Source organism: Lissotriton helveticus, chromosome 3_1, assembly GCF_964261635.1.
Source record: "Lissotriton helveticus chromosome 3_1, aLisHel1.1, whole genome shotgun sequence".
In the NCBI taxonomy this organism is placed as follows: Eukaryota; Metazoa; Chordata; class Amphibia; order Caudata; family Salamandridae; genus Lissotriton; species Lissotriton helveticus.
The window spans coordinates 288,275,107-288,287,361 of record NC_136061.1 but is presented as its reverse complement, the minus strand read 5'-3'; the positions used below and the strand labels follow the sequence as shown (position 1 = coordinate 288,287,361).

Genomic DNA, 12,255 nt, shown 5'->3' with positions numbered 1-12,255 from the left:
AACAACAACCGCACCTCTTCCACTCCCAAACAGTGACTTCCCTCTGACTCCCCCACAGCATTCCAGCCCTGTGGGAGGCAGATTATCACAGTTCCTACCTGTCTGGAATTCCATCACAACAGACAGGTGGGTAGAACAAATTATCCAACATGGTTACTGCCTAGAACTCACAGCAACCCCCCCAAACATACCACCCAGGCAGGGTCCAATGTTCACAGACCATATTACCCTACTTCAACAAGAAGTTCTAGCACTTCTACAAAAGGATGCTATACAAGTAGTTCCTGTAGAGGAACAAGGAACAGGAGTTTACTCCCTGTACTTCCTAATTCCCAAAAAGGACGGGACACTAAGGCCAATCCTCGACCTCAGGCCCCTCAACCATTACATACAGTCAGATAATTTCCACATGATCACTCTGCAGCAAGTACTCCCACTACTACAACAAGGCGATTTTCTTTCAATACTAGACCTAAAGGACGCCTACTTTCACATTCCTATACATCCTGCTCACAGGAAGTACCTAAGGTTTGTCATACAAGGACAGCACTATCAATTCAAAGTCCTTCCATTCGGGGTCACAACAGCACCTCGAGTGTTCACAAAGTGCTTAGCAGTAGTAGCGGCACATCTCAGAAGACAACAGATACACGTCTTCCCTTACCTAGACGATTGACTCATAAAAGCAAAATCATACAGGTAATGTGTCCGTCACACAAAGCAAACAATTCAGACACTGCACGAATTAGGGTTTACCATAAACTACACCAAGTCGAACCTAGAGCCTTCGCACGTTCATCAGTATCTAGGAGCTACCATAGATACATCTACAGCTCAAGCGTATCCCAGTCCAGCCAGGATACAGAGCATTCAGACCTTAGTCTCCATTTTTCAACACCAGCAGTCTCTCCAAGCCAAGGTGTTCATGAGACTAATAGGAAGGATGGCATCTTGCATCTTTATAGTGCCACATGCAAGACTGCAAATGCGACCATTACAAGAATGTCTAGCACAACAATGGAATCAGGCTCAAGGTCAGCTCACAGACCTGGTGTTGGTGGACAGCCGTACATATCGCTCTCTGCAATGGTGGAACACCAAAAATTTGACAAAGGGACGGCTGTTCCTAGAGCCTGTTCCACAGATAGTGCTCACGACAGACGCATCCCCACACAGGATGGGGAGCCCATCTCCTACATTATACCACACAAGGCCAATGGAACAACCAACAAAAACTGTTCCATATCAACCATCTAGAGCTGCTAGCAATCTTCCTTGCACTCAAAACATTTCAAGTACAAGTACAAAACAAAGCTGTCTTGTTCTGGACGGACAATATGACAGCCATGTACTATATACAAAAACAGGGGGGGGGACACTCTCTGCAACTGTCCCAGCTTGCACAGAACATTTGGAGATGGGCCATTCCTCAAAACATACGTCTGACAGTAGAGCACCTTCCAGGAATTCACAATCAGATAGCAGATCTGTTGAGTCGACAGTCACAACAGATTCACGAATGGGAGATATATCCACAAGTTCTTCAGCCATTCTTCCAAATGTGGGGGCATCCACAAATAGATCTGTTTGCCACCCACGAGAACACAAAATGCTCAACCTTCGCTGCCAGGTTTCCACACCCAAGGTCGGAGGGGAATGCAATATGGATGAACTGGTCAGGCAGATTTGCGTACGCTTTTCTGCCTCTCCCACTCATTCCACTAGTAGTGGGCAAACTCAGACAACAGTCTCTCAAACTGATACTAGTAGCGCCCACATGGGCACGCCAGCCGTGGTTCACCACACTACTGGATCTCTCACTAGTTCCACATCAAAAATTAAAGCTGACGCCCTCTCTGTTAACACAGAACCATGGAGTAATAAGACACCCAGAACCAAGCCAACTGACTTTGGCAATCTGGCTCCTGAAGTCTTAGAGTTTGCTTACTTAAACCTACCAGCAGACTGTATGAATATAATCAAAGAGGCTAGAAAACCCACTACCAGAGCGAGTTATGCCGCTAAGTGGAAAAGATCTGCGATATATTGCAACAATAATCACATTGATCCGCTGGATGTTTCCATCCAAAATATCATTTGCTACCTTCTACACCTACAAAGGTCCAATTTAGCTTATTCTTCCATAAGACTGCATCTGGCAGCAATAGCAGCCTATTTACAGACTAGACAACATCTATCTCTATTCAGAGTACCTGCTATCAAAGCTTTTATGTAAGGATTAAAACGTATAATCCCACCTAGGTTACCACCTGCTCCAGTATGGAACCTAAACGTGGTCCTTACAAGACTTATGGGACCCCCTTTCGAGCCTTTACATAAGTGTGAATTACAGTTCCTAACATGGAAAACTGCTTTCCTTGTGGCCATCACCTCTCTCAGGAGAGTTAGCGAAATACAAGCATTCACAATACAAGAACCATTTTTTCAGATACACACTAACAAAGTGGTTCTTAGGCCTAATCCAAAATTCCTGCCAAAGGTTATTACTCCTTTTCACCTAAACCAATCCATAGGGTTACCTCTGTTTTTTCAAAACCCGGACTCTGTTGCAGAAAGGGCCTTACACACCTTAGATGTTAGAAGAGCTCTGTTATACTATACAGATAGGACTAAATCCTTTAGAAAGACAAAACTATTTTTTGTATCTTTCTCTCCTCCACACAAAGGCAACCCCATCTCTAAGGGGGGGAATTGCCAGGTGGATTGTAAAGTGTATACAAATATGCTATCAAAAGGCTAAACGTACACTAGCAGTTCCTCCTAGAGCACACTCTACTCGCAAACTCGGAGCCTCTATGGCTTTCTTAGGAAATATACCACTAGAGGACATATGCAAAGCAGCCACATGGTCTACAATACACACCTTCACTAAACACTATTGTGTTGATGTGCAAGCCAAGCAGCAAGCTGCAGTAGGCCAAGCTGTCCTTAGAACACTGTTTCAAAATACTGCAACGGATACAGGCGACCACCGCTAGGGGAGACACTGCTGCACAATCGATGCACAGTATACGATCTGCAGCTCATATGCCTCGAACGGAATATGCTACTTACCAGTATGCATCTGTTCTTGGCATGTAGAGCTGCAGAGTCGTATACGCCCGCCCACCTCCCCGGGATTTGTATCCGTTCCAGTTATCATCTTATTTAGATGCACACGCATGGACATCCTTTCTTTATCTTTACTTCTACTAACTCCATCATTTCCCATCATGGCGAAAAACAATCTGAGAATGGAGTCGATGACCATGCACAGTATTGTCCAAGGTAGGAGTCTCCTATCTCGTGACTACAAAGACTTCTTCCAAGAAGACAACAACCTGCAATCATCCGAGCCCAACACCAGGTGGCGATCTAATGCACAGTATACGACTCTGCAGCTCTACATGCCAAGAACAGATGCATACTGGCAAGTAGCATATTCCTTTTCATAAGACAGGCAGGGAAGGAAAGATCGATGGCATTACAGCAATCAAAGCAGGATGAAAGGAATGCATTGAGAAATTAAACCTTTTGGGTAGAGGTAAACAAGTAGAGCACACGTTTGAAACCGTGGAGGTGGTGCAAACAGGAGGACCACACATGACATTTGGTTGGCCAAAGACAGAGTTTTCAATCTTGCTTCCCAGGTTTTCGGCCACAAAAACAAGAGAGGGGTTAGAGGTCAGGCTAAGGGGGCAAAAGTTAGATAGTACAGGTACAAGGGGCTTAGAGGGACCAAGAATCTCTGTTTTGGAACCATTCAATTTGAGTGGTTGGAATACATTCAGTAATGAACACTGGCTAAACAAGCTTGGAAATTTATTGAAGCCATAGTTGATTCGCCCTTAATCTGGCAATAATTTTGGTTTTATTTTTTCTAAAGAATAAATCAGTCCGAAAAATTCAATATGGTGGGCTAAATGTATTATATACAGATTGAAAAGAAGCAGTGACGGAATAGATCGCTGAGGGAAGCCGTAGGTGCACAGCCTGGAAGTTGATTCAAAGCGTGCCAGCCTGACTCAAAAAGATCTGTTTGTTGGGAAGACTCCAAGCCGTTCCATGAATTCCAAGCTCAGTAAGCCTTGCAAGAAGAATCGTATTGTTGATAGCGTCAAAGGCTGCAGTCGGTTAGATCCAGAAGTATCAATGCAGTAGGATTGTTTGAGTCTGCAAACACTCTCAGGTAGTCCAGCACTAAAACAAAAGTAAGTTCAGTACTCTGACTAGTATGAAAGGCCATCTATAGGTTATATGAAGGAGGCTGTTATTAAACTGGAAACCAGAAGGTTGTTGAAATGCTTCTTTCTCCAACACTACAGAGGAAAGGAAGCTGGAAGATAGATCTATCATTGAACCAACTCTCTGGTCCAAACCGGACTTCTTCAACAACAGGTAGACCCATGCCATTTTAAAGATCTCAGGGACACAAACGTCCAGGAAAAAAGAGGAAATATTAGCTCTGGTCCAACTAGGGTCCAAAATTTTAGTCTTCTTTGTATAGGCCAGCTGGTAAAGGATTAGATGGAGAGCCAATGGATTTGCTATGGGTTAGCAGGGACAAAAAGTATTCACTAATAAGTGGTGCATGTTCAGAAAGTGAGGTAGTCTTTGCCTCAGAGACTCGAGAAGAAACACAGGTGCCAGAAGAGAGGATTGAATATCCTAAATTTTGTGTGTTAAGAAATTGTAAACCTGGATACATTTCTCTGTAGATTTAATGGCTTCTACTTGCTGGGTGCTCGCTGATGGAGTTTAATAACTAAAAAATTAGCTGGGGAGAGGTTGGGACGTTAAGAATTTGTCCGAATAAAAGTCATTTTAGCTATCCTGTTTTCATACAGCGGTTATAGGCCCCATGCCAGTGGCGTTCTAGCATCGTAAGCACATGCTTGGTAAATTTAAGCTTCAGTGAATACCACTTAGTGGATGGCTTGTTTCTCTTACAAGTTGAATTGGTGTGGGCCAAGTGTCACTTGCTGTCCAAAGATGAATAATAATGTGAGTACCAAGGAAGCCAAGGAGGGAGGCTTATCTGAAGAACCAAAGGATGAAATTATATTATATAGATTTCAGGCGAAGCGCTGCTCCAGCTTCTGACAGAAATAGTCTCAGGGACTGCTGGAGGAGACCGGCTGTGGTGGGTGGCTTCACAGAAAAAAAAAGCACATTGAAGTGGTCCGTCGGAAGTAGCGGATAATGCAGACAAGTTTGGCAATATGGTGAATTAGAACACAATGTTAATGCAATGGCCATAGATTTGGCTGCTAAGATAAATGTCAAGTTTAAGGTCAAACGGAGCAAAAAGCTCCAAATATGTGGCTACTGTTGGGAAGGAAAGGTTGGTCAAAATGGATATTCAGATCGCCTAATATTCGATTGTGTGAGTTCACGTTGCTGCTTCCATCAATACGGAGGTTAAATGGTCCAATACCTCAGAAGAGACAATAGGCAGGAGATAGACAAGACCACAGGACCAAAAGGTCCCTTAGACATCTGTAAACTGTTGGGGACTGAAGTGAAGAATCGCAATGAGAGAAGATGCTTTTGCCTTTCCAGACACTGTTTATGATTAGAGCAAGGCCACCATCCTATTTTCCGGTGCAGGGAATCTCAAAGATGCAATATCCTTCCAGAGTAATTTAGTTTAAAACATCCACTATTAAAGTAGGGATCCAAGTTTCTGTAATGGCCAGATTACCTAAGCTACATAGATCTCTGATAGAAGAGACATTCTTAACAGAAGACAATGCATTAAGCAAAAAAGACAACAAAAGGAGCATTGTGTCTACAGTATGCCTGGATCAGGAAATGAGTCGTCTGATGATCTAAGTAGATTTTAGAGTCTGAGAGGCTTGCATCAAACAAGTATTTAAGGTGTACATATGAGAATACACTTTCAACAGAGACTTTCGTTCAGGTATACAGAATGTTCTTGGCTTGCCTAATTTTGGTCACACTGGCAGCTCAGCTGGCCTCTAGCAGCAGTCCGAGTGCAGATGGGCTTGCCTTTGGCACACCCCTAGTGCTCCTTTTGGATGGATGTGCTAAGGTTATTCCATCAAACAACTAGACCAGCATCAAAAATGGCACCGAACCTACAACACATCTTAATCAAGTAAAAATAGTAGGACTTTCATTAGTACTGTTCCAACAATTAACAGGACAACACTCCAACTCCCCAACAATCAATAACATTAAAACGACTTTAAAACAATGGTAAAAATATGTAAATCATCTTAAAAATGTTTTAAAATATGTGTAGAAATGGGCCAAAGTGCAAAACAGTCAGCATAACAAAATTGGTGGCAAGAACTAAAACTATGAATAGCACCACAATCTGTTAAAAGTGCATACGCACTGCGTGTGTCATTGAATACCCACCTATGACCAAACATCTACACCATCAGCCAAAATGGCAACTGGTCCATGACAAAACTTAACCAAGTAAAAATGAATGAATGAATGGATGGGAATGAATGGGAACAATAAAATCACTTTAAAATATCAATTTAAATATACAAATCTTCTAAAAGATTTAATATGTGCAAAATCTGTCAAAGTGCATAAAAAAGCTAAACCAAATTTCAAGTTTAACACTAAACTTGCTGTCCCAAATAGTAAACTTTTTTGTACCGCATTCGATGTGGTCCTTGATATTTTCTGGCTGTTCATGGTTAATTCCACATTGACCACTGTATTTTGTTGTGATCAAATTATTTTATCTGTTATCATGGGTAATTTGTAATCTGTTCTGGGAAATTAATATTTTGCCTATATATTTTCCATATCTGTATTTTACATGGTCTGATGAACTTGTTAGCTTTGTCCACCCTTTACAAAAGCACCAAAAATTGACAGTGAGCAGGTTGAGCAATGGATTTTTCCCCAGCTATTGGGGTCCAGTCACTCAGCAGGTTGTAGTAAGATAGTCTCGGTCTAATCTGTCAGAGGGTGTTTACAGTGCCTCAGTTCTCCCATCTTTATAGATACAATCTAAATGGCCAAGATGTGTACTGTATACAATCTGGGACTTTGCGTACATTCAGTGCTAGTCATAAGCAGCGTCTGACTTCTTCCATTGCTGGGCGAACCAGGAAATATGCACTCCTTCTCAATACATCAACCGCTAGCACCACAAACTGATAGTTATTAATGGCAATACTTGCAAAAGGTCAGAAATTCGGATAAACGTTCGAGTTGAAGTAGTTAAGTGGGATAATTGAAGGATAGACCACACAACACAAACTCAGTGTGTGCCTGGTACTAGGCGACTAAGTTTTGAGCACTGATCCCATTGTAAGAGGTTGCATTGCGTAGCGCGGTTTCTGTTCTAATGCACTGTTTTGTCTTATGGCAGGTCTTCAACAGCTGAAAGAAAAGCCCAAGCAATTACCCGAAGCGCGTAAAGATGGTACATCTACCAAACGTAGATTGAAGGGCCCTGAGAGCTTGGATCCTGATGTACAGCTCTGCCACTGCATTGAAAGCACCATTGTGGAAATAATTAATATGAGTGTTACAGGAATTTGAATGAGACTTAAGTAAAGAATGAACCAGACACCGGTGACCACTTTTGAATTGACAATAGCTTTCGGAAACCCAAGCACCTGATGTACTTACATTCTATAGAAACAATGGCCATGCTACATCCCAAAACAAAGTTATGGACAAGCATTTATTGCATTGCTGCTGCTAAGGAGACCTTCAAGAGCAATGAGAAGTTCTTATGAAATGCTTGGATTTTAAGGTATTTCTGAAAAGGATTTGGGAAACTTCACCTGTTAATAAGTGATCCAGGAAAGAAATGGCTATCAAATAGTAAAGACCATTTTATATTCGGATACTCCATACCATTTCTTGTTTTAAACAGCGATGATTGAGAAGCCTCACCTAATCAGGTGCTACATAGTTATAGTTCTGGAACTATTGCGAAGGACTTGAAAGTGTCTGCATACCGATTCTTTCAGAAAACCTGCATACTAGAAGTGTCAGACTCGTTGTTACAGCATTGAACTTGTAGACTATTTGAACTGCCTTCTGAGCAAACAAAGGAGAAATTAGTGTTTCAGAATTTATAAGTAACTCTGTTTATTTGGTGAAATACAGTCCCTATACCCTTCACAAAAGTTGGAAACTGAACATTCTTTGCAACTTGTCGGTGACACAGCTAAACAGAGATAAGGAGCAGATTGGCACCAAAAGAGCCATATATGAATATTTCTATCCTTAAGAAAGTGTGTCTACTGTGTACAGTTTCCTGCACTCCCATATAAATTCGTTTAGAAATGCTCATCTTTATCTTTGACATTTCTATTATTGGTCTGTATCATGTGATCTGTTAGCTCGAGATATACAGGCCATGTCTCTCGAAAACCAGAATATTGGAAGAATTGACTTGTGTAGTAAACTTGTAGTGTCATGCACATTTTCAGGCCTGTCCTCCAGATACATATTGAGGATCCTTTAATTGGTGAAGTGAAGACTTTTTTGTCAAAAGAAATTTGCCACATATATTGAATGGAAGTAGTATTTGTACTTTCATTTCCGGAAACAAGTGAATAGGGTACTGGTCTGATGTAATGCTTGACATTGTTGGCCTAATGGCAAGTTTATAGATTTCAAAATTGGAGATGTTGCCTTATTGGTTCTGGTTGTGATGACAGGGAGTAAGCAAACTGGAGAGGTGCAGCATGCAGGTTTTACAAACACCTTCATTAGAAGTTAATATCCAGCTTTGCCAAATATTGTATTAATGAAACACCCTCTCTAGGCCTTGCACATAGGGGACTGGTGAGTCATGTTAAGTGTTTGGGCTAGGGTGTAAGAGGGCACCTCCCTTTCACCAGCAAACAGACAACAAAGCACAGTTCAAGATTTTCACACTTGTTACACCCAGTGTAAATGAAATGCCCCCAACCATTAGATTATTTGCAGTCACATGCTTTAAACTAGGAGAGGAAATGAATAATGAATAATAACCTGCCATTTTTATGTAGGATCATATTAGTGAGCTGATTGCTTCTAATGGAAGATCAAACAACTTACCCCTCATCATAGATATAGAAGAGGCCTTTGAAGTAGTTTGTCATGTTTTTCTCCCCACTGGTAAATGTTTGCAGTATGATTGCTTATTGGTTAAATTAGTTCTGACTGTGGCTTTTGGCTCATTGTGTTTGGATATGTGGTGAATATTTGTGTTGGCTGGGGGCTGGTGGATAGTTATGTAATCCTTCTTGAAGGAGCAGGGGACCAAAATTAGGTTTTTAGTGTTAAACAAAAATGGACTCTTTTGTCATGTATCTCATACAAAATTTCTATTTTTCTGTTCTCTGATTTTGGAAACTACTATTAGGCTTTTCAACCAAATGGTGGGTAAAGCATTCCATCCTAGAGCTCTTGTCCATTGTTTAAGTGTTTTTTCCCAGTGTTCTCTCATAAGATTTCAGAATACCTTGCAACGATCTGCATCTTTCAGATGTTCAGACGTACAGTTTGAGTTCCACATTCCAGAATCGATGCTAAACAATTTTAGCCTATCCAGACCAGGATTTGTTTGCCTCAAATGATAACTACAGTGCTCACCTATTCTCCCTAGGAAGTAGACTAGGTTGTAATTCTGTTACAAATGTCACCCAACGTTGGGAGACACTCTGGTGTATCTATTCCCTCCATTGTCTCCGATAAACAGAAATCAAAAGGGCCAGAAACTACAATTTCACAGTAATCCGGATAGCTTCAATCTATGCTCACCAATTCTGGTAGGCCGGTATAACATCCCTGAAGCTTCCAATCATTCTCTTACTGTATGAGGATCTACTGTCTGAATCTTTCAGAAAGACTATTTACTATAAGCCATCCTCCCAGTGTGTTGGTCTAAAATCTGGTAAAAGTTGTTGGGCATTGCATATTGGGTATCGGATCACTGGAAGGAAATCAGCCAAAATAATCTATTGTATAAGTAGTTGGACATTTCATATTAGGTATCTGATCACTAGAAGGAAATCTGCCAGCATGAAGTCAATGCTGCAAATAGAAAAGTATGCTTTTTTTTATGTTTCGGCAGATCTTTATGGCCTTAGTTATAGGATTGTAACTTATCTTGTATTTTCACCACCTAGCCAGGTCGAACCTTGAGTTTACCATTTCATTTGTACATTTCTATGTACTTCATACATACAGAAAGAAATTAGGAAGATCATCTTTAGTTGTTCTCATAAAGATTGAATGGCTTAACAATATTAAATGCTTTGGGCCATCTGTGAATATAGCCTTCTGCCCGTTACAGTAGGGATCTGTTTTTTAAGTATTCCCAGTGCCCGATAAAGCAGGTTAGACAGCGCCCATTGAAATGAAATGCCTGCACTGCATTCTGTTTTTGCAGTTACCCAAAGAAGAACTGTGAAATTGAGGATATTTCTTCCTGCTCCTTATATTCCGATATCCACCAAATCCCAAATTTGGTTTCACATTTTATAGACTGTCTACTGACAAATGCTTTTAAATAGGCATCATGCCTATAATTTGAAAAGAAAACCCTCTAAGCCCCCTTTCAAGAGTGATTAAAATGTCAGCACAAACAAAATGTCTGAGGCATATTCAACTACCACAACATAGGGGTTGGTGTTTGTGCTACAATTCTGAATAAAGCTTAAGAACTGTCTTTATGAGTGGAATTCCTGTGCACTATTCCCCTTGCTGCATTGTTTTGGCCTCACAGATTTGTGCAGGCAAAAATGTGGGACCAGTTGCAAATAAAGCTAAGCTTTTGATTTAATTCGAGTTTGAGCTCAATTTTAAAGTTACTATGGCACTTACAATGAGGCTGTGTGATTTTAATGCAATAAGGGATTTGCATTTTATACTGAAATGGCTAGGCATTGATGGCTACATGTGCGGCCTTTAGGGTTGAAAAAAATATATATTTCAGTAGCAATACAGTCAATAAATAGACTGTCAGTTATTATTTTTTCTATGAGGTTACAAGAAAGCCAGTGTTATAAAAAATAACTCGAGGCACACTCAACTAGCGCTGAAGGAGCATGCAGTGGATTTCTAGCAGATGTATCTTAAAACCCTCTGTTAATCCTACAACCTGGTCCTCTTTCCTTACCTTAACTAAACAACAGTATGTGACCTCAGAGTCCACGCCTCATGCAACTTTTGACAGGGCATAGGTGCAAACACTCATTGCATCTGTGATCTCTTTATTATCGTGTGAATTGCACCAAAATCAATTGCCGCTACTTTGATACTTGATCCTAATGTTGAAACTATATGTTGGGAAGTGATGCTCTTAGTAGGCTGTAATGCCTCTGTAGTCCCTAATGTATAGAGTACTACCTGCTCTCCAACGTGCCTTTCGTGAAAGGCACAATAAGGCCCATGTTGTGGTGGTTTTCATTGCTAGAGGGAGAGCATTTCAAAAACATCATGTGGGGATCCTTCATTTCAGAGCAAGTGCATAGCTTTAGGCACCAGTGACCACTTTGATGTTCTGGATATCAATGCAAAATGTAGGACGTGGGGCTCTAAATTCTGTAAAGATGTCAGAATGATGCATAGCATTGTTACTCTTTGTTATTCTGTAGCTTTCCATTATAACGATATCTACTGTATGTAGTATTACATTGACAGAACTTTATTGCTGAAGACAGACACCATGACAGGCGTATGAGTAATTTTATACTGAACATTCTTTAATAGTGTTTGTTTTAAAATTAAGGCTCCTTTTCTACACTGTACTTCTGTTTTTGTCTTTATAACAGTGGAGTTTATAGTGTATGTTACCACAAGAAGACATGAATGGATGCTTCACATTATAAATTGATGTGCGTTTAATGCAACACGTTTCAACTTCTTTATGACTGAGCTTAGAAATTGCACATTATAGTATGCACACGCACAATGTTTTACCAGGTTTCCAGATGTAAAATATGTAAATAGTAATATGAGATTTGTACTTGTTTTTCTCGGAGGACTGTATATTTTAAAAATGTTCATAAAGACTTTGTAGCAAACACTCAAGAATCCAGTCCTTTTCTTTTGACAGTGTGCAATAACAGAAACCATATATTAATACATGGTAGGTTTGTCTTTTATTGTTATGATTTGTTTAGGGGAAACTCTTGCGTGCCTCAAACCCAGAATAAGGGTAATCGGAGTTCTGTGTACTGGAAAAAATAAAGTAACCCTCAAATCAAATTGGAGTTGGTATGAAGCTGAAATAACAGCAGAAAAATGAGAATTGCT

At 40.6% G+C, this 12,255-nt stretch overlaps 1 protein-coding gene across 3 annotated transcripts in view; it reads left to right on the top strand.

Annotated features, from left to right (window-relative positions):
• INTS2 (integrator complex subunit 2) overlaps positions 1-12,025 on the top strand; it is a 280,966-nt gene extending 268,941 nt beyond the window's left edge. For all 3 annotated transcript variants that reach the window (XM_078679818.1, XM_078679819.1, XM_078679820.1), the window contains one exon: positions 7,364-12,025. In XM_078679818.1, coding sequence (XP_078535944.1) covers positions 7,364-7,536 — 173 coding nt within the window. In that variant the 3' untranslated portion in view covers positions 7,537-12,025. The remainder of the gene's footprint in view (positions 1-7,363) is intronic.
• Positions 12,026-12,255: the final 230 nt, after the last annotated feature.